Source organism: Salvelinus sp. IW2-2015, linkage group LG20 (genome assembly GCF_002910315.2).
Source record: "Salvelinus sp. IW2-2015 linkage group LG20, ASM291031v2, whole genome shotgun sequence".
Lineage (NCBI taxonomy): Eukaryota > Metazoa > Chordata > Actinopteri > Salmoniformes > Salmonidae > Salvelinus > Salvelinus sp. IW2-2015.
The window spans coordinates 18,234,218-18,261,550 of record NC_036860.1 but is presented as its reverse complement, the minus strand read 5'-3'; the positions used below and the strand labels follow the sequence as shown (position 1 = coordinate 18,261,550).

Here is a 27,333-nt window from a genome sequence, read left to right as displayed (position 1 = left end):
CTCCTCCCAGAGTGCTAAGAACCTTGGCGTGATCCTGGACAACACCCTGTCGTCTCAACTAACATCAAGGCGGTGACCCGTTCCTGTAGGTTCATGCTCTACAACATTCGCAGAGTACGACCCTGCCTCACGCAGGAAGCGGCGCAGGTCCTAATCCAGGCACTTGTCATCTCCCGTCTGGATTACTGCAACTCGCTGTTGGCTGGGCTCCCTGCCTGTGCCATTAAACCCCTACAACTCATCCAGAACGCCGCAGCCCGTCTGGTGTTCAACCTTCCCAAGTTCTCTCACGTCACCCCGTCCTCCGCTCTCTCCACTGGCTTCCAGTTGAAGCTCGCATCCGCTACAAACCATGGTGCTTGCCTACGGAGCTGTGAGGGGAACGGCACCTCCGTACCTTCAGGCTCTGATCAGGCCCTACACCCAAACAAGGGCACTGCGTTCATCCACCTCTGGCCTGCTCGCCTCCCTACCTCTGAGGAAGTACAGTTCCCGCTCAGCCCAGTCAAAACTGTTCGCTGCTCTGCACCCCAATGGTGGAACAAACTCCCTCACGACGCCAGGTCAGCGGAGTCAATCACCACCTTCCGGAGACACCTGAAACCCCACCTCTTTAAGGAATACCTAGGATAGGATAAAGTAATCCTTCTAACCCCCCCCCCCTTAAAAGAGTTAGATGCACTATTGTAAAGTGGTTGTTCCACTGGATATCATAAGGTGAATGCACCAATTTGTAAGTCGCTCTGGATAAGAGCGTCTGCTAAATGACTTAAATGTAAATGTAAATGTTAACTTGGCTTTCGAAGATTTTAGAAAGGCAGGGCAGAAGGGATAAAGTCTATCTACTGCATCTTGCCTATGCCGTTCTGTACCACCACTCATTCATATATCTTTATGTACATATTCTTTATCCCTTTACACTTGTGTGTGTATAAGGTAGTAGTTGTGGAATTGTTAGGTTAGATTACTTGTTGGTTATTACTGCATTGTCGGAACTAGAAGCACAAGCATTTCGCTACACTCGCATTAACATCTGCTAACCATGTGTATGTGACTAATAAAATTTGATTTGATTTGATCATCTGCACATCTATCACTCCAGTGTTAATACCAAATTGTAATTATTTCTCCTCTATGGCCTATTTATTGCCTTACCTCCATACTCTTCTACATTTGCACACACTGTACATAGATTTTTATATTGTGTTATTGACTGTATGTTTGTTTATGTGTAACTCTGTGTTGTTGTTTTTGTCGCACTGCTTTGCTTTATCTTGGCCAGGTTACCAGTTGTAAATGAGAACTTGTTCTCAACTGGCCTACCTGGTTAAATAAAGGTGAAATAAAAATAATAAACATGTTGCGTTTCTATTTTTGTTCAGTGTAGAATGTTCAATGTGGGCGAAGATTAGATACTGAATTTGCAAAGTTAGCAAGTATTGGATACAGTACAAGGAAAGTTAAATATTTTCTCCTCCCATTATTGACAGATTTTGATATCAGTAGTTTTATATCAGTAATTCCACAACGCTAGGTGTTGTGTTGCATGTGAACATATACAAGTGTGTAACATGATCGTATGGTATAGGCCAGTGGTCACCAACCGGTCGATCGTGATCGTAGACTGTAAAAAGAAGCCTCGAGCGCACAGCAAAGTTGATAATGTGAGATTTCAAAACATTTAAAACATGACTAGAGACTCAACGAATAGCTGCTGTTTTATTAGTAAGTTCATGTTTAAGTTGTTATTCAGCACTATCAACACTTTGTTCAACAGTTTTTTAAGTCATAAAATGCTCGTTTGCTACTTCCACTCACTCTACAACCAACCAGCACTGCAGCTGCAATTAATGAGTATAGCAAAGTGTTTCAATAAGCTTGCATAGGTATTTTTTGCGGCTTGTGTGTTTTTTAATATCAAGGAATATTTCACTTTCTCTGGTCATAGGAGTAACAACATGCATTGGTGCGACTTAAGTTTCACCATCAGCTGGAAGACTGTGTCCCCTTTTTTCAGTGAGAGGCGCTCTGCTGCTCCCTCCCTCCCCTCAGACTGACCTTCAGATGCAGGCCATCAGTCCAGTAAAACAAAACATATTATCTATTACTGAGCGGTAGATCTCGACTTACATTTTGACTCAGAAAGTGATCTTGACTAAGAAAAGGTTGGGGACTACTGGTATAGGCTATACAATAAAAAGAGATAGTGAAACCTGATTAAAAGCTAAAACCCTGAATAAGGATATTATTTCCAGGCGTTTCCTCTAAACCTATGTCAGGGTGTGGTGATGGCGGAGTAGTAGTTGTCATTATCTTTTTATTTTTTACTTCCTTTTTCTTTGTTAAAGGACCAAGTTCCGCTGTGGGTCTCTAATTTGGGCCTAGTAAACGTGGATAGGGAAAGCAGCTGCCAGGCTCCATAATGTAGTCTAGCGTGGCAAGGCTGGGCCTTGCCCTCAGACATGGCTCTAGACTAGAGATTCCTATGGGTTGTAGAATCCTATGGCGCCATAGGAATAACGCCATGTCTCAGGGCAAGGCAGGGACAGGACAGGACAAGCGTTCAAGCTTCCTCCTCGCTACTCAGACTGGTCCTTCATTACAGTAGCAACCTCTGTCCATCTGTCGTATGGGAGACACACAGCTAGAGCATGTCGAGCAAGGTATTTTAGGGGGCAGATTTGGCCCGGCATATGGGTGTGTGCGTGTGTGTGTACAGTATGTGTCTCCAGCTGTAGCTGTGACTTCACACTGTCCTCTGTTTACAATAACATCTCCCCCTGTCCGTCTCTGTAAATACATAGTTCACATGCAGTTTACAATGTTCTCTCTGATTTAGCTTCTGTTATTGTTGTGTTTTGGGGACGGCCCAGCTGCATCTGAAGGCCAGATGTTAGCTGCGTCCCCTATATGGTGCACTATTTTTGACCAGACCCCCATTGGCCCTGATCAAAAGTAGTGTACTACTTAATAGGGTGCCGTTTGTGACAGATCCGTTGTTTAGATTAGTCTAACCCTGATCTGGTGCAGACAGACTTCTTGGCTCGCTAGTGTACAAGTCACTCTGTAATGATCAATGGTGTTGTAGTTTTAGTTACGTTGCCAATGCTCTGATGTCCATAGTTGTATATCAATCAGTTGTTGCACGTGTATAGTGGTCATAAACTAGGGCTCCACCCATGCGTGAGGTGGTTGACTTTGGATATTTTTCTCCCTCTCTCTTCTCTTATTCTCATTCTTGTTCTCACTCCCTCTCACTTTCTCCTCTCTTTCCCTCCCTCCCTCTCTCCTTTCCTCTGACACGCTATAGCCGTGCGTGACTCATGACGTCAGGCCCCTTATCCCTTCTCAGGGTCCGTGCCAGCTGTTGATGTCACCCCTGGGTCTTTTTAATTTGGGGATTTTCGTTGGGGCCAGGGTGAGATCAGATCAGGGGGAGTCCCATGGTCCCATGACCTCAGCCCAGTGAGCCCACAGCCACATGAAGGAACCAGCGGATGGGGTGGGGTGGGGGAGAGAGTGGGTGCTGGCAGGGTCTGGCTGAGTGATTTACACTGACAGACAGCCATACATCTCTGCCCTTGTTGTTAATGTCACACGAAGGCATTTTCCTCTCGGAATGACAAACGCACTGGTCACCCATTTTCCTGGAAACCCAATGTTGAATTGGATTGAATTCTACGTCGTGCAGAAATGAGCGTTCGAATGAGGAAAGTTTCCTCTCATGACCTCTAAAAGCCAGAATGTAGAATATGTTACAAACTTACTTTGTCTGTTGCCCATGCGGTTGGTCCCTTTGCAGATAGGAATGCGACACAATATATCCACAGGAAAGTATAATTACATCAACTTTTCAAAGCGCTGGTAGTGCGTTAAGATTTCTATCACCTGAAGCATGCACACAAGATGAAAATACATGCACGCCACACATGCATACCTGCCGAGCTCCTGCACGTGTTTACATGGTCTGCGCATGCCAGCACTTTGATTAGGTGATTTAATTCTACTTTCCTGTGGCTATATTGTCTCTCATTCCTACCAACAAAAAGACCAACAGCGGTAACAGCCGGTTGAGTATGTTCAAATGTAATTTTACTCAACATGCTGAATTCAATGCAATTCATCGTTGGGTTTCGATGCAAGTCACCCATGTGTAGTGTTGTGCTGTAGGAGGCGTTGCCTATCTTCTTGGTTTCTCTCATGCATCGATACCCTGATTGAGGGTCATGGTGTGTAGTGTTGTGTAGATGTGTTGCCTATCAATGATGCCTAGTCTATCCCGGCCAGGTTGTCGTGTGTGTCGTGGTGTGCGACTGACTCCAGCAGTTTGTGTCACTAACTTGGCTGCTATCTCCTTGAGCTCTTAAATACAGCTTTTCAGCAGCTATCTATCCCCTCCCTTTCAGATGGGATCAAATGTTCCAGCCAGAGACTAGCTCCTGTTTCCCTCCTAGCTTTAAATTAATGTGATGAGGGGATGGGCTAAACTGAACATCTCCCTCTCTCTCGCCATTTATCTATGGAGTTGATTGTGTTACGAATGTTCTCTTCTATTTATGCAATAAGGGCTGGGGATGGGGTATATATTGAATATGCCATGGCTTAAGGGGTATTCTTAGGCAGTAACATGAAGATTTGATATTTTATTCTCTAAGTGTGACAGCGTGTTGTCTTTTTGATTTGATTTATTTGAAAGAAAAGCTTTATTTTCGTTGTGTCACTATTCAGTTATATAGATACAGGTAACTGCCAAAATAAAGAAAACAACACCAAAGTGTCTTAATAGGGCGTTGGGCCACCACGAGCTGCCACAACAGCTTCGATGCGCCTTGGCATAGATTCTACAATCTGGAATCCTATTGGAGGGATGCGACACCATTCTTCCTCGAGAAATTCTATAATTTGGTGTTTTGTTGATGTTGGTGGAAAATGCTGTCTCAGGTGCCGCTCCAGAATCTCCCATAAGTGTTCAATTGGGTTGAGATCTGGTGACTGACACACACACAGTTTTTAAACCCCCTATGCTCCTTTGAGACCCCTCTTTCAAAGTCATGGAGATCTCTTCTTCTAGCCATGTTAGCCAAAATAATACCAGCCATTTCTATACTTGACCCTAAGCATGATGGGATGTAAATTGCTTAATTAACTCAGGAGCCACACCTGTGTAGAAGCTAGAGGTCGACCGATTATGATTTTTCAACGCCGATACCGATTTTTGGAGGACGAAAAAAAGCCGATACTGATTAATCAGCCGATTTATATATATATATATATTTGTAAAAATGACAATTACAACAATACTGAATGAACAATGAACACTTTTATTTTAACTTATTATAATACATAAATAAAATAAATGTAGTCTCAAATAAATAATTAAACATGTTCAATTTGGTTTAAATAATGCAAAAACAAAGTGTTGGAGAAGAAAGTTAAAGTGCAATATGTACCATGTAAAAAAGCTAACGTTTAAGTTCCTTGCTCAGAACATGAGAACATATGAAAGCTGGTGGTTCCTTTTCTCATGAGTCTTCAATGTTCCCAGGTAAGACGTTTTAGGTTGTAGTTATTATAGGACTATTTCTCTGTATACCATTTATATTTCATATACCTTTGACTATTGGATGTTCTAATAGGTACTTTAGTATTGCCAGCCTAATCTCTGGAGTTGATAGGCTGAAGTCATAAACAGCGCAATGCTTGAAACATTGCGAAGAGCTGCTGGCAAACGCAGTAAAGTGCTGTTTGAATGAATGCTTACAAGCCTGCTGCTGCCTACCACCGCTCAGTCAGACTGCTCTATCAAATCATAGACTTAATTATAATATAATAACACACAGAAATACGAGCCTTAGGTCATTAATATGGTCAAATCCGGAAACTATCATTTCGAAAACAAAACGTTTATTCTTTCAGTGAAATACGGAACCGTTCCGTATTTCATCTAATAGGTGGCATCCACAAGTCTAAATATTGCTGTTACATTGCACAACCTTCAATGTTATGTCATAATTACGTAAAATTCTGGCAAATTAGTTCGCAACGAGCCAGGCGGCCCAAACTGTTGCATATACCCTGACTCTGGGTGCAATGACCGCATGAGAAGTGACACAATTTCCCTAGTTTAATATTGCCTGCTAACATGAATGTCTTTTAACTAAATATGCAGGTTAAAAGAAATATACTTCTGTGTATTGATTTTAAGAAAGGCATTGATGTTTATGGTTAGGTACATTCGTGCAATGATTGTGCTTTTTTCACAAATGCGCTTTTGTTAAATCATCCCCCGTTTGGCGAAGTTGGCTGTCTTTGTTAGGAAGAAATGGTCTTCACACAGTTCGCAATGAGCCAGGCAGCCCAAACTGCTGCATATACCCTGACTCTCTTGCACAGAACGCGAGAGAAGTGACACAATTTCCCTAGTTAAAAGAAATTCATGTTAGCAGGCAATAATAACTAAATATGCAGGTTTAAAAATATATACTTGTGTATTGATTTTAAGAAAGGTGTTGATGTTTATGGTTAGGTACATTGGTGCAACGACAGTGCTTTTTTTGCAAATGCGCTTGTTAAATCACCCGTTTGGCGAAGTAGGCTGTGATTCAATGATAAATTAACAGGCACCGCATCGATTATATGCAACGCAGGACAAGCTAGATAAACTAGTAATATCATCAACCATGTGTAGTTAACTAGTGATTATGTTAAGATTGATTGTTTATTATAAGATAAGTTTAATGCTAGCTAGCACCTTACCTTGGCTCCTTGCTGCACTCGCATTACAGGTAGTCAACCAGTCTCCTCGTGGAGTGCAATGTAAATCGGCCATGATCGGTGTCCAAAAATGCCGATTACCGATTGTTATGAAAACTTGAAATCGGCCCCAATTAATTGGCCATTCCGATTAATCGGTCGACCTCTAGTGGAAGCACCTGCTTTCAATATTCTTTGTATCCCTCATTTACTAAAGCATTTCCTTTATCACATGTATGTATACAGTTGAAGTCGGACGTTTACACACACCTTAGCCAAATACATTTCAACACAGTTTTTCACAATTCATGACATTTAATCCCACTTGTCTAGGAAGTTCAATGCATACAGTATATCAACCATACACCATCAGTATGGACAGCTAGCAGTAGATTCAGTACACACTCATGGAGCTGGATTTGTGTTAAATGAGCACACCTTATTCTAATCTTTTCTTGCTCTGTTGATATCTTAATGTACTCTAATGTTTTAAAGATACATCAATAGGCCTATGCTACTATATGTATGGTGGTCACAGCAAAGCAAAGCAAAGCTGACTGACGTGATGGAACCACAGAGTTTGGAGCCACTATTGCGTTACATATTGTAATGTGCATCTTGGTAAGATCACAGTCGATTTGTTTTCCCGTCTGTCCCTCTGGTTTGGTTAAATGTCTGGTTTGGTTCTAAATCCTTGTTCGTTCTCTCTCCTCTCCAGTCTCACCCTCTGTCCCTGTGCAACACCAGTGAAGATGAGCGCCAGGAGTCTGACTTCATCAGCATCGTCAAGCTGGAAAGCCCGGAGCGCAAGGTGCCTCAGTGTCTGCCCCTGCTCGACAAGGTAAGACCATTTTACCCATGCATACCTTTGAAGTGCTATGGGAGGTTTGAGTGGTGGCAATGATACAGTTGAGCAGTTGAAGAAGTATCTTGTCCAAGTGAACGGATTTCTTTGCCGGATCATACTGTATCTGTTCGGGCTGGAAATTGCCTGTGACCTCACAATACGATATTATCACAATACTTAGGTGCCGATATGATATGTAATGCGATTTTCACAACTCTGTATGTATTGCGATTCGATACTGCGATTTTATTCCGATTTGGTGTTCCAAACATTTTGCTCTGCTACAGAGAGATGAGAGAGCATGAGAAAATTTGTTTTGATCAGTCATAGAAATAAAAGTGCTGAATACGTTGGCTTACTATTTAAAATGAAGATGGAGAACAAGCTATAGGATGGCAAAAAAACATTTTGTACAAAATCGCGATATGTAACTGCATAGATTCTTTCCCCCATCACTATCTACCCTCCCCAAAAATTCCTTGGGGCTCTGTAACCTACTGTAACTCTGTGCCATACAACATTGAAATGTTCTCTACTGTGTAGCATACAATGGTTGTTTATTATTTCTTTCTGTTTGTTTACTGTGCATATCTTGGTTGGAACCAGGCAGTTGTCCTTGTTAAAGATTACCTTATCCATTTGAATGGAGGAGAGCCGGAGTGCTAAACCTTTTCCCCTGCCTTTTTTTCTGGCGCACTGTCCACTCTTAGATCCACGGTGCTTTAAGGATCCAGTCTTGAGTTAGTAGAATGTAGAATGTTGGCTGGCATTGAATGTGATTGTGAGGAAGTTATGCTGCCATGGCTGTGATCTCTCAGCGTAAAGGGATGTGATGTGGTAGGGGTGGGGGTGTGGGGGGGGGGGGGGGGGGATGGTGCAGAGAGCGCCCATGCTTCCTGGCGCTTAGGTATGGGTGACCCGGTAGCATCTGAGGCCACAGACTGTCACTGGTCGTCCCAGGATCCTGGGACAGGGTCAGTTAAGGCCAGGTGCTGAGCCAGGACATCACCTGCTTCTCCATCGTTCTCCTCGCGATGCGATACAGAGTGACAAACAAATACGACGTCACTGCTGAAGGTCAGACACAGAGATGACACAGTGGCTGAGTAGGTCGCGTCTCCTGATATGTAGTAGTGCGCTTGAGGGGCTTGGAGATGAATAGCTCGATGGAGACGATAGCTGACTCACATTTATTTGTTGTTACATTTTACATGTGTTACTAGCAGCTAGCGGTTATCAAATCAAATTGTATTGGTCACATGCTTGTGTTCCTTGCTCCAACAGTGCAGTAGTATCTAACAATACACACATATCTAAAAGTAAGAGAATGGAATTAAGAAATATAAAATATTAAGACGAGCAATGTCGGAGTGGCACTGACTAAAATACAGTAGAATAGTATACAGTATATACAGTGGGGAGAACAAGTATTTGATACACTGCCGATTTTGCAGGTTTTCCTACTTACAAAGCATGTAGAGGTCTGTAATTTTTATCATAGGTACACTTCAACTGTGAGAGACGGAATCTAAAACAAAAATCCAGAAAATCACATTGTATGATTTTTAAGTAATTAATTAGCATTTTATTGCATGACATAAAGTATTTGATCACCTACCAACCAGTAAGAATTCTGGCTCTCACAGACCTGTTAGTTTTTCTTTAAGAAGCCTCCTGTTCTCCACTCATTACCTGTATTAACTGCACCTGTTTGAACTCGTTACCTGTTATAAAAGACACCTCACCACACACTCAATCAAACAGACTCCAACCTCTCCATGGCCAAGACCAGAGAGCTGTGTAAGGACATCAGGGATAACATTGTAGACCTGCACAAGGCTGGGATGGGCTACAGGACAATAGGCAAGCAGCTTGGTAAGAAGGCAACAACTGTTGGCGCAATTATTAGAAAATGGAAGAAGTTCAAGATGACGGTCAATCACCCTCGGTCTGGGGCTCCATGCAGGATCTCACCTCGTGGGGCATCAATGATCATGAGGAATGTGAGGGATCAGCCCAGAACTACACGGCAGGACCTGGTCAATGACCTGAAGAGAGCTGGGACCACAGTCTCAAAGAAAGCCATTAGTAACACACTACTCCGTCATGGATTAAATCCTGCAGCGCACGCAAGGTCCCCCTGCTCAAGCCAGCGCATGTCCAGGCCCGTCTGAAGTTTGCCAATGACCATCTGGATGATCCAGAGGAGGAATGGGAGAAGGTCATGTGGTCTGATGAGACAAAAATAGAGCTTTTTGGTCTAAACTCCACTCGCCGTGTTTGGAGGAAGAAGGATGATGAGTACAACCCCAAGAACCCATCCAACCGTGAAGCATGGAGGTGGAAACATCATTCTTTGGGGATGCTTTTCTGCAAAGGGGTCAGGACGAATGCACCGTATGGGGGGAGGATGGATGGGGCCATGTATCGCAAGATCTTGGCCAACAACCTCCTTCCCTCAGTAAGAGCATTGAAGATGGGTCGTGGCTGGTCTTCCAGCATGACAACGAAACGAAACCACAGCCAGGGCAACTAAGGAGTGGCTCCGTAAGAAGCATCTCAAGGTCCTGGAGTGGTCTACCAGTCTCCAGACCTGAACCCAATAGAAAATATTTGGAGGGAGCTGAAAGTCCGTATTGCCCAGCGACAGCCCCTAAACCTGAAGGATCTGGGAAGGTCTGTATGGAGGAGTGGGCCAAAATCCCTGCTGCAGTGTGTGCAAACATGGTCAAGAACTACAGGAAACGTATGAGCTCTGTAATTGCAAACAAAGGTTTCTGTACCAAATATTAAGTTCTGCTTTTCTGATGTATCAAATACTTATGTCATCGCAATAAAATGCAAATTAATTATTTAAAAATCACACAATGTGATTTTCTGGATTTTTGTTTTAGATTCCGTCTCTCACAGTTGAAGTGTACCTATGATAAAAATTACAGACCTCTACATGCTTTGTAAGTAGGAAAACCTGCAAAATCGGCAGTGTATCAAATACTTGTTCTCCCCACTGTACATATGAAATGAGTAAAGCAGTATGTAAATGTTATTACAGTGACTGGTGTTCCATTATTCAAGTGACCAGTTATTCCATGTCTATGTACAGTTGAAGTCGGAAGTTTACATACACCTTAGCCGAATACATTTAAACTCAGTTTTTCACAATTCCTGACATTCAATCCTAGTAAAAATTCCCTGTCTTAGGTCAGTTAGGATCACTACTTTATTTTAAGAATGTGAAATGTCAGAATAATCGTAGAGAATGATTTATTTGTCACGGCTGTTGAAAGGAGATGACCAAGGTGCAGCGTGGTGAGCGTATTTTAATCAAATGACGCCGAACAAAACAATAAACACTACAAAAACAAACCGTGAAGCTCAAAGGCTATGTGCCCTAACACAAGTCAACTTCCCCAAAGACAGGTGGAAAAAAGGCTACCTAAGTATGGTTCTCAATCAGAAACACCGATAGACAGCTGCCTCTGATTGAGACCCAACCCGGCCAAACCAAAGAAATAGAAAACATAGAAATAAAGAAACTAGAGCCCACCCTAGCCATTATTTCAGCTTTTATTTCTTTATCACATTCCCAGGGGTCAGAAGTTACATACACTCAATTAGTATTTGGTAGCATTGCCTTTAAATTGTTTAACTTGGGTCAAACGTTTTGGGTAGCCAACAATAAGTTGGGTGAATTTTGGCCCATTCCTCCTGACAGAGCTGGTGTAACTGAGTCAGGTTTGTAGGCCTCATTGCTCGCACATGCTTTTTCAGTTCTGCCCACACATTTTCTATAGGATTGAGGTCAGGGCTTTATGATGGCCACTCCAATACCTTGACTTTGGTGTCCTTAAGCCATTTTGCCAGAACTTTGGATGTATGCTTGGGGTCAATGTTCATTTGGAAGACCCATTTGCGACCAAGCTTTAACTTTCTGACTGATGTCTTGAGATGTTGCTTCAATATATCCACATAATATTCTTTCCTCATGATGCCATCAATTTTGTGAAGTGCCCCAGTCCCTCCTGAGGCAAAGCCCCCCCACAACATGATGCTGGTCACCCCTGTGCTTCACAGTTGGGATGGTGTTCTTCGGCTTGCAAGCCTTCCCCTTTTTCCTCCAAACATAATGATGGTCATTATGGCCAAACAGTTCTATTTTTGTTTCATCAGACCAGAGGACATTTCTCCAAAAAGTACGATCTTTGTCCCCATGTGCAGTTGCAAACCGTAGTCTGGCTTTTGAATGCCGGTTTTGGAGCAGTGGCTTCTTCCTTGCTAAGCAATCTTTCAGGTTATGTCGATATAGGACTCTTTTTACTGTGGATATGGATACTGTTGTACCTATTTCCTCCAGCATCTTCACAAGTTCCTTTGCTGTTGTTCTAGGATTGATTTGCACTTTTCGCACCAAAGTACGTTCATCTCTAGGAGACGCGTTGGGCAGAGATCCCTACGGTTGCGAGCGGTGCAGTTGCCGTACCAGGCGGTGATACAGCCCGACAGGATGCTCTCATTTGTTCATCTGTAAAAGTTTGTGAGGGTCTTAGGGGCCAAGACAAATTTCTTCAGCCTCCTGAGGTTGAAGAGGCGCTGTTGCACCTACTTCACCACACTGTCTGTGTGAGTGGACCATTTCAGATAGTCAGTGATGTGTACACTGAGAAACTTGAAGCTTTTCACCTTCTCCACTGTGGTACCATTGATGTGGATAGGGGGGTGCTCCCTCTGCTGTTTCCTGAAGTCCACAATCTATGCTCAAAAAAGACAAGAAAGAATTGCTGCATGTTGGTATGTTATGAATTTAAAGACATGGGGGGGTTTGGTGCTAAGCACTTCTCTTCTTCATGGCTGAATTAATGGGGTTTTAGGTTTACATCTGCGATCAATAGGTATAGATAATATCTATCTATCTATAAAATTTTATTTGGACAGGTATATGTTGGCTAAACAAACAGGAATACAAGTATGTGTTAGCCAACATCTGCCTGTGTAGTTGTGTAGAATGATCAGTTTGTTTACATGAAGATGCTTTCCTACAATCTAAATGAAATGTTATAGATAGATAATATACATTAGCCTGCTTGTTAGCCCACATTTGTGTAGTCTGTCTCCCAGCAGCCATAGCCCATGTTCCAGTCGGATGTCATTTGTTTACAGTGCAGCCTTGCTACAGCAGCCTGGCCGGCAGGCAGATCTATAGATAGATAGATACACAGACAGGACGTTGGTCGGTTGGCCACAGAGCTAGGCTTCATGTTGCACCCACCACCATCACACACCGTTCAGAATAGACCTTTAAGCAAACAAAGTGAAGCAGCTACAAACCTTGGGGGATAAGGTTTCATTGTAGTCTTTTTTTATTTCGTTTTTTTCTAGAGGGCTCCTATCCCTGGCAACAGACACTGTGCACCCTGGGGATGTGCTAGATTCCTGATTTGTGGTGACTTTTCCCCCAAATGACCTCTATAAGCTTTTTTTTCTTCAGTGGCTTGGATTTCACAATTAATTTTGAGCAGAGCTTTTGAAGTCGAGTGCTGAGCTGAGAGAATGCCAAATGTTTCATTACGATCAGGCTTTATCTCTTAAGGATGGCGCTCTGCTGTAGTAAACATCTCTTCCTTTTGAGAAAGAGATACTTTACTTTAAGCCACAGAGCATACATGCTATTTGGCTGTGCAGCTGGTCTGGCTGCCCCTGTCTTTTTCCGTTATGTATCCAGAATGTAGGAGGTACGTAAGCCTACTGTAGGACTGTGGGGCATGAGTTAGGTGTCCCATCAATCTCAATCTCATGGAACTGCACACCCATAGTTAAAGACTATCTATGCCGGTGTTGCTGACACAGATTCATATCCATGTTAGCCTCAAATGCAGATTTCTCCCCATTTGCATTTGTAAACCGTTCTCTTCATGCAAATGTCTGGTTCAGGATTTCCCCACAGCTTTTCACCACATCACATGGCTGACACTGACATAGGCAAAAGCCCTGCTTTTTTACCCAGAATGAACTGCTATGCAAGGACCCACCTGCTCAGTCTCAAACTACGCCCTGAACAATGCTAAACTCCGGCTGAAAAGAATTCCCAGCAAATATCACAAAACAGCCAGTAGGCCGTGGTCTAAACATTCTACGGAAGTTCCGTTTGTAATGAATATAACTAGCTCACAGTGGGGCTGGATAGGACAAACTGTGATAATATTCCGAAAGTCTAAACCAGTCGTGTCAAACATACGGTGTGGGGGGGTGAACGAACTCAATACATTTTAAAATGACTAAAACCAAATCTAAACTGTGTAGAATAAAGGGTCTACATTCATATAGTTTCTAGACTTTCCAGCTCGCTAATAATCACTAGACAGTCAGGCAGCATTAAAGATTCCAAAAATGATGGATAGAGGATCATTTTTTTGCATATTTTGATGGCATGGAAATATAAAACAATGTCAGTGCGGTCCTCCAGACCTCGTTGAAGACCGAATGCACACACAGACACACATACACACAGAGGGTGACACTGACCCCAGGCTGTTCCTGCCTGCATGGTGGTTTCTGAGCGGGGGTTGGAGTGGAAACGTGTGGCCTGCTTTGCTTCTTGGCCTGTTTTCGTTCAGTAGCAAAGAAGTCAAATGTTTATATCTCAGGGGAGAAGAATCAAGAGCAGAAAGCTCTTGAGAACATCTGGAAAAGGGGCCGATCTGAAGCTTTGAGGGTTTAAATGCAAAAGGCTGTCTGTCTGTCTTTTGTGGCTGTCTGAATCAGTTCCATTAGTCTAGATCTGTAAGTGACAATAAAATAATATTCAGTACTCAGCTCAAAAGTGTTGAGTCTGGGACTACCCACATTTGATTATATCAGGACATGCCGCATAGCTTAATGCTGTGTGTCTTCAATCTCTCTCTCCCTGGACCCAGAGATGTGTTCCCACAGTGAGTGGACCCACACTGGCAGCCCTTCCCATTTTCCATCCCAGGCCCATTTCCCATCCCTGTTTCTGGGGCACCCAGGCCAGAGCAGCACCTGGCCTCCCTCTCAGCTCTCCCCCAGATTCCTGTCTCTCTGTCCCTCTGATCCATTGGCTGCGCCGGGGCCCCTGCAGCTCTGGGCAGAATCCATTTAAGCACGTTCAGTTCCTTTGAAGCATTGCAAAACAAAGAATATAGAACAACATTTTTGACCACGGAGATTTGTAACTTGTTTGAGAGCTTTTCATGCAAATGAGCTTTTCATATTATATGAATAGATGGAAACCAGATGTCAGCCTTTTTGCTATCTGTTTTTCACTTTTTATGTCTTTGAAAGTGAGGGGTCAAGGTAAAGAGTGGCCTCTCTTCTTCTCCTTTCCTTTTCCTGGCATGTCAACCGATATATCAAACTGGGGGGCACTTCTTTGAGGCAGACTAATATAGTTTATGGTTCATTCATCTACTCTACTCTAATTAGCTGACTAGTCTGTCTGATAGTGACTGGATAGTGAAGCACTAAACACTGACTGACAACCCCCCTTAATGCCCCCTCCCTGCTTTTACCTGGAGCTGTTTGATATGAACTGTTCAAGCCGTTAGTTTTCACCCTAGGCAATGCCTATCACCATCATTCTTTCTCTGTGGCAACTGCAACATTCATATATAACCTCCTCTCTGTCTTTGTGGCTTTCTTTCAGGTGTCTTTTCTGCTCTCCCAATGTGCGTTTGTGTGTGTGTGCGTGTGTATGCGTGTGTTAGGGCTGGGTGGTAAACCGTAAAGAATCTACTGGTATTCATTCACAGATTGGTTTGGATTTTTACTTTACCTTATATAACTGTATTTTAATGTTTGATTTGTTACATTAAATAATTCAGTAGTGACTCAGAAGAATTATGGCAATCATCTGTTTTTATCACCAGTAAGAAACTGCTAACAGCTGAGAACTGCTAGCTAGCTATCTTGCTAGCACAACTATAACTACTAAGCACAACAAGTCAACATTTACATTTACATTTAAGTCATTTAGCAGACGCTCTTATCCAGAGCGACTTACAAATTGGTGCATTCACCTTATGACATCCAGTGGAACAGCCACTTTACAATAGTGCATCTAAATCTTTTAAGGGGGGGGGGGGGGGGTGAGAAGGATTACTTTATCCTATCCTAGGTATTCCTTAAAGAGGTGGGGTTTCAGGTGTCTCCGGAAGGTGGTGATTGACTCCGCTGTCCTGGCGTCGTGAGGGAGTTTGTTCCACCATTGGGGGGCCAGAGCAGCGAACAGTTTTGACTGGGCTGAGCGGGAACTGTACTTCCTCAGTGGTAGGGAGGCGAGCAGGCCAGAGGTGGATGAACGCAGTCAACCAAACAGCATGATCATTGTACAAGTGCACCTGGTGCCGGGACAATAAAAACCCACTCAAGTTTTGAGGGAGCGTGCAATTGACAAGCTGAATGCAGAAATGTCCACCAGAGCTGTTGCCAGAGAATTGAATGTTAATTTCTCTACCATAAGCCGACCTCCAAAGTCATTTTAGAGAATTTGGTAGTACGTCCAACAGGCCTCACAACCACAGACCACATGTAACCACTCCAGCCCAGGACCTCCACATCTGGCTTCTACACCTGAGGGATAGTCTGAGACCAGCCACCCGGACAGCTGATGAAACTGTAGGTTTGCACAACCAAATAATTTCTGCACAAACTGTCAAACTGTCTCAGGGTAGCTCATCTGCGTGCTCGTCGTCCTCACCAGGGTCTTGACCTGACTGCAGTTCGGCGTCGTATCCGAGCTCAGTGGACAAATGCTCACCTTCGATGGAGAAGTGTGCTCTTCACAGATGAATCCCGGTTTCAGCGGCACCGGGCAGATGGCAGACAGCATGTATGGCGTCGTGTGGGCGAGCGGTTTGCTGACGTCAACGTTGTGAACATTGTGCCCCATAGTGGCGGTGGGGCTATGGTATGGACAGGCATAAGCTACGGACAACGAACACAATTCCATTTTATCGATGGCAATTTGAATGCACAGTGATACTGTGACAAAATCCTGAGGCCCATTGTCGTGACATTCATCCGCCGCTATCACCTCAATGTTTCAGCATGATAATTCCTGGAAGCTGAAAATGTCTCAGTTCTTGCATGCTCACCAGACATGTCACCCATTGAGCTTGTTTGGGATGCTCTGGATCGACGTGTACGACAGCGTGTTCTTGTTCCTGCCAATATCAAGCAACTTCTCACAGCCATTGAAGAGGAGTGGGACAACATTCCACAGGCCACAATCAACAGCCTGATCAACTATATGCGAAGGAGGTCTCGCTGCATGAGGCAAATGGTGATCCACGCACCTACCTTTTTTTAAGGTATCTGTGACCGACGAATGCAATTCTGTATTCACAGTCATTTGAAATCCATAGATTAGGGCCTAATGAATTTATTTCAATTGACTGATTTCCTTGTATGAACTGTAATTGTTGCGTTTGCGTTTATATTTTTGTTCAGTGTACATTCTGTTCTCAGCGTCAATAAATCTCTCTCTATACTCTATCTTGTTAAGTGTGTTCAGGTGTGCTGGCCATCCCTTAACGCTCCAATCCCGCTCCAATAGATTTGACAACATCCGGTGAAATCGCAGAGAGCCAAATTCAAACTACAGAAATATAAATATTCAACATTCACGAAAATATAAGTGTAATACATCAAAATAAAGGTTAACTTCTTGTTAATCCAGCCGCTGTGTCAGATTTCAAAAAGGCTTTACGGCGAAAGCACACCTTTTTTCAACATGGCAGGTGCGACACAAAAGTCAGAAATAACGATATAATAAATGCCTTACCTTTGAAGATCTTCATCTTTCTGCAATCCCAAATGTCTCAGTGACACAATGAATGGTCGTTTTGTTCGATAAATTCCTTCTTTATATCCCCAAAATGTCCATTTATTAGGCGCGTTTGATTCAGAAATACACCGGTTCCAACTCGCCCAACATGACTACAAAGTATCTAATAAGTTACGTGTAAACTTGGGCCAAACATTTCAAACATTTCTAATCCAACCTCAGGAACCCTAAAATGTAAATAATCTATACAATTTAAGATGGGATAAACAGTTTCCAATACCAAAGAAAAACAACACAGAGCGCACTCTTGTTTCCGCACACCAAAAGACTAGAGACCTTCTGATTGACACATAGAAAGAATAGGACTACTTCTTCAATTCTCAAAAGAAAAACATTGAACAACTTCTAAAGACTGTTGACATCTAGTGGAAGCCATATGAACTGCAATCTGGGCCCTAATAAATCAGGTTTCCCATAGAAAAGCATTGGAAAACACAATGACCTCAAACTTTTTTTGCCCTGGATGGATTGTGCTCGAGGTTTCGCCAAATCAGTTCTCGCCAAATCAGTTCTGTTATACTCACAGACATTGTTTTAACAGTTTTAGAAACTTTAGAGTGTTTTCTATTCAATACTACCATGCATATGCATATCCTAGCTTCTGGGCCTGAGTAACAGGCAGTTTACTTTGGGCACGCTTTTCATCCGGACGTGAAAATACTGCCCCCTATCCCGAAGAACTTTTAAAGGGACATTTAAAAGAACAAAAAACATATTGATCTGCATTACCACCCCAACATCAACATACACTACATTACCTGAAGTATGTGGACACCTGCTCGTCGAACCTCTCATTCCAAAATCATGGACATTAATAGGGAGTTGGTCCCCCTTTGGTGCTATAACAGCCTCCACTTTTCTGGAAAGGCTTTCCACTAGACTAGATGTTGGAACATTCCATTCAGCCACAAGAGCATTACTACGGTCTGGCACTGATGTTGGGTGATTAGACCTGGCTCACAGTCGGCGTTCCAATTCATCTCAAAGGTGTTCGATGGGGTTGAGGTCAGGGCTCTATGCAGGCCAGTCAAGTTCTTCCACACCGATCTCAACAAACCATTTCTTTATGGACCTCACTTTGTGCACAGGGGCATTGTCATGCTGAAACAGGAAAAGGCCTTCCCCAAGCTGTTTCCACAAAGTTGGAAGCACAGAATCATCTAGAATGTCATTGTATGCTGTAGCGTTATGATATCCCTTCACTGGAACTAAGGGGCCTAGCCCGAACTATGAAAAACAGCCCAAGACCATTAAACCTAAACTTTAAATTTGGCACTATGCATTCGGGCAGGTAGTGTTCTCCTGGTATGCTTTGGACTGCCAGATGGTGAATCATGATTCCTCACTCCAGAGAACGCGTTTCCACTGCTCCAGAGTCCAATAGCGGTGAGCTTTACACCTCTCCAGCCAACGCTTGGCATTGCGCATTGTAATCTTAGGTTTGTGTGCGGCTGCTCGGCCATGAAAACCCATTTCATGAAGCTCCCGACGAACGGTGCTGACTTTGCTTCCAGAGGCAGTTTGGAACTCAGTAGTGAGTGCTGCAACCGAAAACAGACGATTTTTACAAGCTTCAGCACTCGACAGTCCCGTTCTGTGTGCTTGTGTGGCCTACCGCTTCACGGCTGAGCCGTTGTTGCTCCTAGACGTTTCCACTTCACAATAACAACACTTACAGTTGACCGGGGCAGCTCTTGCAGGGCAGAAATTTGACGAACTTGTTCGAAAGGTGGCATCCTATGGCGGTGCCACTTTGAATGTCACTAAGCTCTTCAGTAAGGCCATTCTACTGCCAATGCTTGTCTATGGAGATTACATGGCTGTGTGCTCGATTGTGTACACCTGTCTGCAACGGGTGTGGCTGAAATAGCCGAATCTACAAACGTGAAGGCGTGTCCCCATACTTTTGTATATATGGTATATGTGAAAATTGCTCGTTTCTATGTTTTGTAGTAAAAAGATAGAGGAAGATAAGTGTTTCCAGTAACATCATCAACCAAGTAGTAGGCAAGTAGTAGGCAATCTTCACATATGTTGATGTTGGGGTGGTGCTGGAGATGATGAATATAAAGTTGCACATTTTAGAAATGTCCTTTTAATGAGTGCTTGTTTCCTTTGAATTGGGGTCTGTTTGAATAGACTAAAATGAACAGCTTTGTATGCGTAAAAAAAACATTGCATGCTAGTTCCATCCTGCTGGCACAGTAGACTATTTCTAAGCACAGAGGATTATAGGTTTGAATCTCACTGATGCAGTGCCACCATAAAAAAATATGTGTTTGCATTATTAATACCTAAGCAAATTAATTTCCATGTGTCCTCTGTGCTTATAGTTCAAAACAGTTTACCCAAACTAAGCTACTGTAGCAGTGTTATTAAAAGTCTTATTTAAACATGTTCTCAGAATGTTATTTTATGACCTTCAAATAACCTATAATTTCTGTTCTCAGAACGTTAATAAAACCTCCCAGAAAAACTTTGAGGGAACCATAGTAAAACGTTCTCAGAACCTCTCTGCAACCTAAAAATGAACAGTCTATGACTGGGGTGGCTGGGGTCTTCTAGGGCCTTCCTCTGACACCGCCTGGTGTAGAGGTCCTGGATGGCAGGCAGCTTAGCCCCAGTGATGTACTGGGCCATACGCACTACCCTCTGTAGTGCCTTGCTGTCGGAGGCTGAGCGTCACTACCAGGCAGTGACGCAACCAGTCAGGATGATCTCGATGTTGCAGCTGTAGAAACTTTTGAGGATCTCAGGACCCATGCCAAATCTTTTTAGTTTCCTGAGGGGAATAGGCTTTGTCGTGCCCTCTTCACGACTGTCTTGGTGTGTTTGGACCATTCTACTTTGTTGGTGATGTGGACACCAAGGAACTTGAAGCTCTCAACCTGCTCCACTACAGCCTTGTCAATGAGAATGGGGGCGTGCTCGGTCCTCCTTTTCCTGTAGTCCACAATCATCTCCTTAGTCTTGGTTACGTTGAGGGATAGGTTGTTATTCTGGCACCACCTGGCCAGGTCTCGGACCTCCTCCCTATAGGCTGTCTCGTCGTTGTCGGTGATCAGGCCTACCACTGTTGTGTCGTCTGCAAACTTAATGATGGTGTTTTAGTTGTGCCTGGCCATGCAGTCGTGGSTGAACAGGGAGTACAGGAGGGGACTGAGCATGCACCCCTGGGGGCTCCAGTGTTGAGGATCAGCGTAGCAGTTGTGTTGCTACCTACCCTCACCACCTGGGGGGGGCCCGTCAGGAAGTCCATGATCCAGTTGCAAAGGTAGGTGTTTAGTCCCAGAATCCTTAGCTTAGTGATGAGCTTTGAGGGTAATATGGTGTTGAACGCTGAGCTGTAGTCAATGAATAGCATTCTCACATAAGTGTTCCTTTTGTCCAGGTGGGAAAGGGCAGTGTGGAGTGCAATAGAGATTGCATCATCTATGTATCTGTTTGGGCGGTATGCAAATTGGAGTGGGTCTAGGGTTTCTGGGATAATGGTGTTGATGTGAGCCATTACCAGCCTTTCAACGCACTGCATGGCTACGGACGTGAGTGCTACGGGTCTGTAGTCATTTAGGCAGGTTGCCTTTGTGTTCTTGGGCACAGGGACTATGGTGGTCTGCTTGAAGCATGTTGGTATTACAGACTCAATCAGGGACATGTTGAAAATGTCAGTGAAGACACCTGCCAGTTAGTCAGCACATGCCCGGAGCACACGTCCTGGTAATCCGTCTGGCCCCGCAGCCTTGTGTATGTTGACCTGTTTAAAGGTCTTACTCACGGAGAGCGTGATTACACAGTCATCCGGAACAGATGATGCTCTCATGCATGCCTCAGTGTTGCTTGCCTCGAAGCGAGCATAGAAGTGATTTAGCTCGTCTGGTAGGCTCGTGTCACTCGGCAGCTCGCGGCTGTGCTTCCGTTTGCAGTCTGTAATAGTTTGCAAGCCCTGCCACATAAGACGATGTTCGGAGCCGGTGTAGTATGATTCAATCTTAGCCCTGTATTGACGCTTTGCCTGTTTGATGGTTTGTCGCAGGGTATAGCAGGATTTCTTGTAAGCTTCCGGGTTAGAGTCACGCACCTTGAAAGCGGCAGCTCTACCCTTTAGCTCAGTGCGAATGTTGCCTGTAATCCATGGCTTCTGGTTGGGGTATGTACGTACAGTCACTGTGGGGACGACGTCCTCGATGCACTTATTGATAAAGCCAGTGACTGATGTGGTGTACTCCTCAATGCCATCGGAAGAATCCCGGAACATGTTCCAGTCTGTGATAGCAAAACAGTCCTGTAGATGATCTGCTTCATCTGACCACTTTTTTATAGACCGAGTCATTGGTGCTTCCTGCTTTCATTTTTGCTTGTAAGCAGGAATCAGGAGGATAGAGTTGTGGTGGGATTTACCAAATGGTGGTATTTTCCCGATCCAGGCAGTGGCCTCCATCGTTCCCGGTCCATTACGTTTACGGGATGATATTATGAGGGACGCGCGGGCGACGCTCACAGGGCTTTTGATGAAGGAAAACAATGGGAACCTTTGTAGTGGCCTCCCCTCCCTGCCCTTCACCACCAGCATACACACACACACACACACAAACGCACACATACCAGAGACATACCGCACACACATACATACCACCCACATACCATACACATACCGCAAACACACACGTACCGCACACACTCCACACACTCACCACACACACACACAAACCACACACACAAACACACACACGCATACACACAAACCTCACACAGCACACACACACACACACACACACACACACACACACACCCTGCCAACATCAGCAGCAGTCTCCTCCAGAGCAAGCTCTCTGACTCCACAGTGCCAGAAATAAAAAAGTATTCAAACAATGTGGAGGAAGGAACAAAGTAGAGTTAGCCTGGGCCCCGAGCCGTGGCTTTCAGTGTTGTGACTGAGGTCAGTCTCTTTCTTTCTCTAGTGGTGGTTCTGTCTTCGTCTTTTTTGTCAGGGCTGACCTCCACTCCGACCTCTGACCTCCACACTCTGACAAGCGCTATTCTATGGAAAGGTTCAACTTCACTACAATACTATGATCTTCCGTTTCACTGCTGCAGTTGGAATACACTTCACTACTCTACACTTTCAGTTTTTTGCAGTGTACTAAATTTCCACGAGGAATGGACTAGCTACATTTCATATTGTCGATGTACCATACGTTGCTGAAGCTGTGCCTAGGTTTAAATCAGGTTAGTTGTACTTTGCGGCACCCACTTACTTGTTGCATAGTCTCGTCCTAGTGTTCCACCTACCTACTGTAGCCTCTATGTCATTTTTCCTACAGCAATCAAACCGGCTGGCATCTCTTGTTTTGATTCTCTCCACTGAATGTTTTTGGGACTGAGCTTTCGAGTGTGAGATCTGTGATGACCATGGAATAACCGATATGGGTGATGGGGCAATCTAGAATAGATAGAGAATAGATGACATCAGCGATACAGAAAGAGGGGCTCTTCTGCTCTGACAAACAGACGGCAGTCCTGAATTCAAATACTATTTCAAATCTTTCAAATCCTTGAGCATTTGCTTTAGTCTGCCTGGAGTGCCACATGGGCGCGGTTTCCACTTTTGGGGCTCTTTGGGGCCCATTGCAACAGCAAGCTCAATCAAGCACAGTATGAAACTATTAAAAATACTATTCAAACCTATTTCTAACAGACAGACACACAGACAACATTTCAGTCACTGCTTTAGGCTAGCTCCTTGTCACTGAGAAAAAGGAGCCAGTTGTCGTAGGCTAACCATGAAGCATCTGCTGTGTTTAAAGTCCAAGGCCAGGCGCGCCAGGCGATAAGTCTTCTGTTGTCGCCACGGAGACTGGGGAGTGCATTCCCGTGGGATTGGTCCAACGGATACTACTAGAGGGGGGACAGAGCGGCGGTGGGTGATGTCACTGAGGCCCTACTACTAGCCTAAATTATATAAATAAATACATAAACTTAGGCTCTACTACACGTACAGTACCCTTAGTCACTGATTCTAGATTTGAACGGTCAATTTTTTGTGTATTTCATATTCACACATTATGCAAACTGCTAAAGTCTCTATAAGAATGACTTCTGCACCATATATATTTGTTTTGAAATACAGAGGTCCTCTGTGGCTCACCCAGAGACGAGAGAGTAAATCTGCTTTAATCTCTGCATCCCAATAGCTTGTTAGCCTCCATTCACCCTCCCTCCATCGATCTGTTGGATCTACTGCTCTGTCCTCAGCTCTCAGGCTGCATCAAGTGGCGAATAAACACAGAGCACACAGCCAGTCAGCCAACCCCAGCTCCATGAAAATAAAGAAGCAAAGTTCTCTCTCTGCCTGGCCTCTAATTTCTTTCTTTAATTAGACATTTTCAACAAAAAAGTTGGTGTTGTTCTTTTCTTTTTAAATGGGATACAACCTGGAATAATAGAAATGAGCAGTGACTCTTTCACCTTGAAGAGGAGGCTTCCACTTGTCACTTCATACTGTATGTGTATTTGCCTAGTGGCAAATGGCTCACTGAGGTTTTTGCTGTTGTGTGGATGTGAAATGCTAGGAGAGAGGAGTGTAAACAGAAACCTAGGAGGGAAGAGAGAGGGGATCGTCCCAGAAAGAGTTCACCTCCTGGGCACAGGGAGAGTCCATACAACCTAGGAATAAATAACTGTGGGCGAGAGGGAAGGTGTGTGTGTGTGTCTGTTCGCACTCATGTGTGTGTGTTCGCGTGTGTGTGTGCGTGCATGCCTGCATCCGTGTGTGTGTGTGTGTGTGTGTGTTATGTGTATGGACACTGTATGGACATTGTTTTTTGTGAACAGTAATTAACATTTCTACATGCCGTTTTGCATTATTGAAGTGTGTTAACTTCTGTGCAGAATGAGTGGGGGAACTAACATGTTGCAGACCAGACTCCCAGTGCTCTAGCAATGAGTAAGTGGAGCAGGCAAAAGGCACGGTGCACTCACGCGATAATGGGACTTGGTCCTCTCAACCAGTATACTACGTGAGACACATTTTGACACCAGTACCGAGAGCAACAAAAATGTGAATACCGAACCGTTTTTCATGTTCTTGTATCTAAAAAGTACAAAAGTTTCCCTTACTGTACAGTACTTTAGCCACTCCAGGGACTGAGTGAGTGACTATGTAACATGGAGATTAGTAAGGTAAAGGAGAAGCCTTTAATCCCAGAACACCTTTCTGTACTCTGCTATTGGAGGAGGCAGAACAATAGCGCTGGAATACTTCAGGTTCCCTCCTCAATGGAAGAAGTGCATTCCTCCCTTTTGTACCACACACACTACACTCACTTCAAAACAAGTGGGATGGAATGCCTGCCTTTCTGAGTCATTTAGGTTTGGGAGCTGGAGCCGCCGCCAGTCTTTTATTATCTGAGTTTGACAGATGAAATTAGGACTGTTCTCGTGTGCTGGGTGGGGGTGGAGAGGGTTATAGAAGGCAGGTGACTGTAAACTGGGAGGGGGTGGGGAGCAGACCGACGGCTGTGGGTGTGTCTAAGGGGGGTTAACTGTGTTTGGGGCTGGTGTGAGCTTACCACATGCTAAGGTTGTGCTTTGGGGTGGTGCAGGTCAAATCAAATTATATTTGTCATATGCTTCGTAAACAACAGGTGAGGACTAACAGTGAAATGCTTACTTAAGGGCCCTTCCCAACAATGCAGAGAGAAAGAAAATAGTAGAAATAATAGAAAAGTAAACATGTAATAATACGTACACAATGAGTAATGATTTGGCTATATACAAGGGTATCAGTACTGAGTCAATGAGTAATGATAACTTGGCTATATACAAGGGTACCAGTGCTGAGTCAATGAGTAATGATAACTTGGCTATATACAAGGGTACCAGTGCTGAGTCAATGAGTAATGATAACTTGGCTATATACAAGGGTACCAGTACTGAGTCTATGTGCAGGGGTACGAGGTAGTTGAGGCAGATATGTACATATACTAGGAATAAAGTGACAGATAGTCAACAGTAGCAGCAGCATATGTGATGAGTCAAAAAAGTTAGTGCAAAAAGGGTCAATGCAGATATTTGGTTAACTCTTTACCTAACTATTTAGCAGTCTTATTACTTGGGGGTAAACACTGTTCAGGGTCCTGTTGGTTCATCTGTGACTTGGGTGGCTGGATTTTTAGGGCCATCCTGACACCGCCTGGTATAGAGGTCCTGGATGGCAGGGAGCTCGGCACCATTGATGTACTGGGCCGTACGCACTACCCTCTGTAGTGCCTTTTCGGTCGGATGCCAAGCAGTTGCCATACCAAGCGGTAATGCAGCCAGTCAAGATGCTCGCAATGGTGCAGCTGTGGAAGATTTTGAGGATCTGAGGGCCCATGACAAATCTTTTCAGCCTCCTGAGGGAGAAGAGGTGTTGTCATGCACTCTTCATGACTTTTTGAGTCATGCTTTGCCAAGCAGTCGTGGGTGAACAGGGAGTACAGGAGGGGACTAAGCACGCACCCCTGAGGGGCCCCTGTTTTGGGGGTTAGCATGGCGGATGTGTTGTTGCCTACCCTCATCACCTGGGAGCAGCCCGTCAGGAAGTCCAGGATCTAGTTGCAGAGGGAGGTGTTTTACCTTAGTGATGAGCTTGGAGGGAACTATGGTGTTGAACGCTGAGCTGTAGTCAATGAACAGCATTCTCACATTGTGTTCCTTTTGTCCAAGTGGGAGAGGGCAGTGCAATATAGATTTTCTCATCTGTGGATCTGTTGGGGCATTATGCAAATTGGAGTGGGTCCACTGTGTTTTGGATGATGCTGTTGATGTGAGGCATGACCAGCCATTCAAACCATTTCATGGCTACAGATGTGAGTGCTAGTCATTTAGACAGGTTACCTTGGCATTCTTGGGCACAGGGACTATGGTGGTCTGCTTGAAACATGTGGGTATTACAGGCTGGGTCAGGGACAGGTTGAAAATGTAAGTGTAGACACTTGCCAGCTGGTTAACGCATGCTCTGAGTACACATCCTGGTAATCAGTCTGGCCCTGCGTGGATCACATCGGACTTAATTGATGGATCATACCAAGCGGAGTCAGTAAGGGGTCAGACAGGAGATGACCACTAAGCACGCAAGCCAGTGGTGTTGGTGTGTCCGGATTGAGCCTGAGTCCCCCCCTTCTCCAATCCCCCATGAATGCCTTTGGCTGTAGGCTCTGGTGTGGTCATAACTTTTCTGACCCCCCCACCCCTGTAGGCTCTATCTGGGGTGGCCCTAGCTTCTCTGAGCCCCTCCCCCCACCCCTAAGGGTCAAACCATGGTTAGCCCCTAACCCAGGGGTTAAAGGTCACAGCTAACCATATGTCACCTTCAGGAGCAGCATTGTTGCCATTCACTTCATTCACTAGAGATCAGCTGAGAGGCTACTTCCACAGGCAGTCATCAATCCTAGACATGTGCTACCAGTGATGATAGGAAGTTCTTTGAGAGCCTCGTTTGGATGGTGAAAAAAATGGATGGTGAAAGTTTTTCATTTGCTAGTTCTGTGATGACCTTAGACAGATAATGTAGAAGGTAATGTTTCATTACTAGGGTACTTACTATATTATCTAGCATAATTGTGGTGTCTATGTAGGTTTTTTGTGTATCATTGATATGATCATATTATATAATATGATCCAACCAGATGGTTTTGGTCGTTTCAGTTCAGTTCAAACAACTTTCCTTACAGTGGTGTGTGTGTGCATGTACTGTATGTCAGTGTGAACATTCATGTGTTGGTGTGTATGACTGCCTCTGGCGCGTGTGTTCCAGTCTGCAGTCGGACGGTACACTGTAATTAATAAGGCTAGCCTTGTACTGCTACTCTACTGATCTCTGCCTTTTATG

The 27,333-nt window shown here is 44.2% G+C and overlaps 1 protein-coding gene across 1 annotated transcript in view; it reads left to right on the top strand.

Annotated features, from left to right (window-relative positions):
- The window catches only part of LOC111981629 (E3 ubiquitin-protein ligase RNF43), a 196,729-nt gene that overhangs the window by 121,571 nt on the left and 47,825 nt on the right, over nt 1–27,333 (top strand). The window contains exon 2 of the mRNA XM_024012999.1: nt 7,472–7,594. Within this exon, the coding sequence (XP_023868767.1) occupies nt 7,472–7,594 (123 nt within the window). The remainder of the gene's footprint in view (nt 1–7,471; nt 7,595–27,333) is intronic.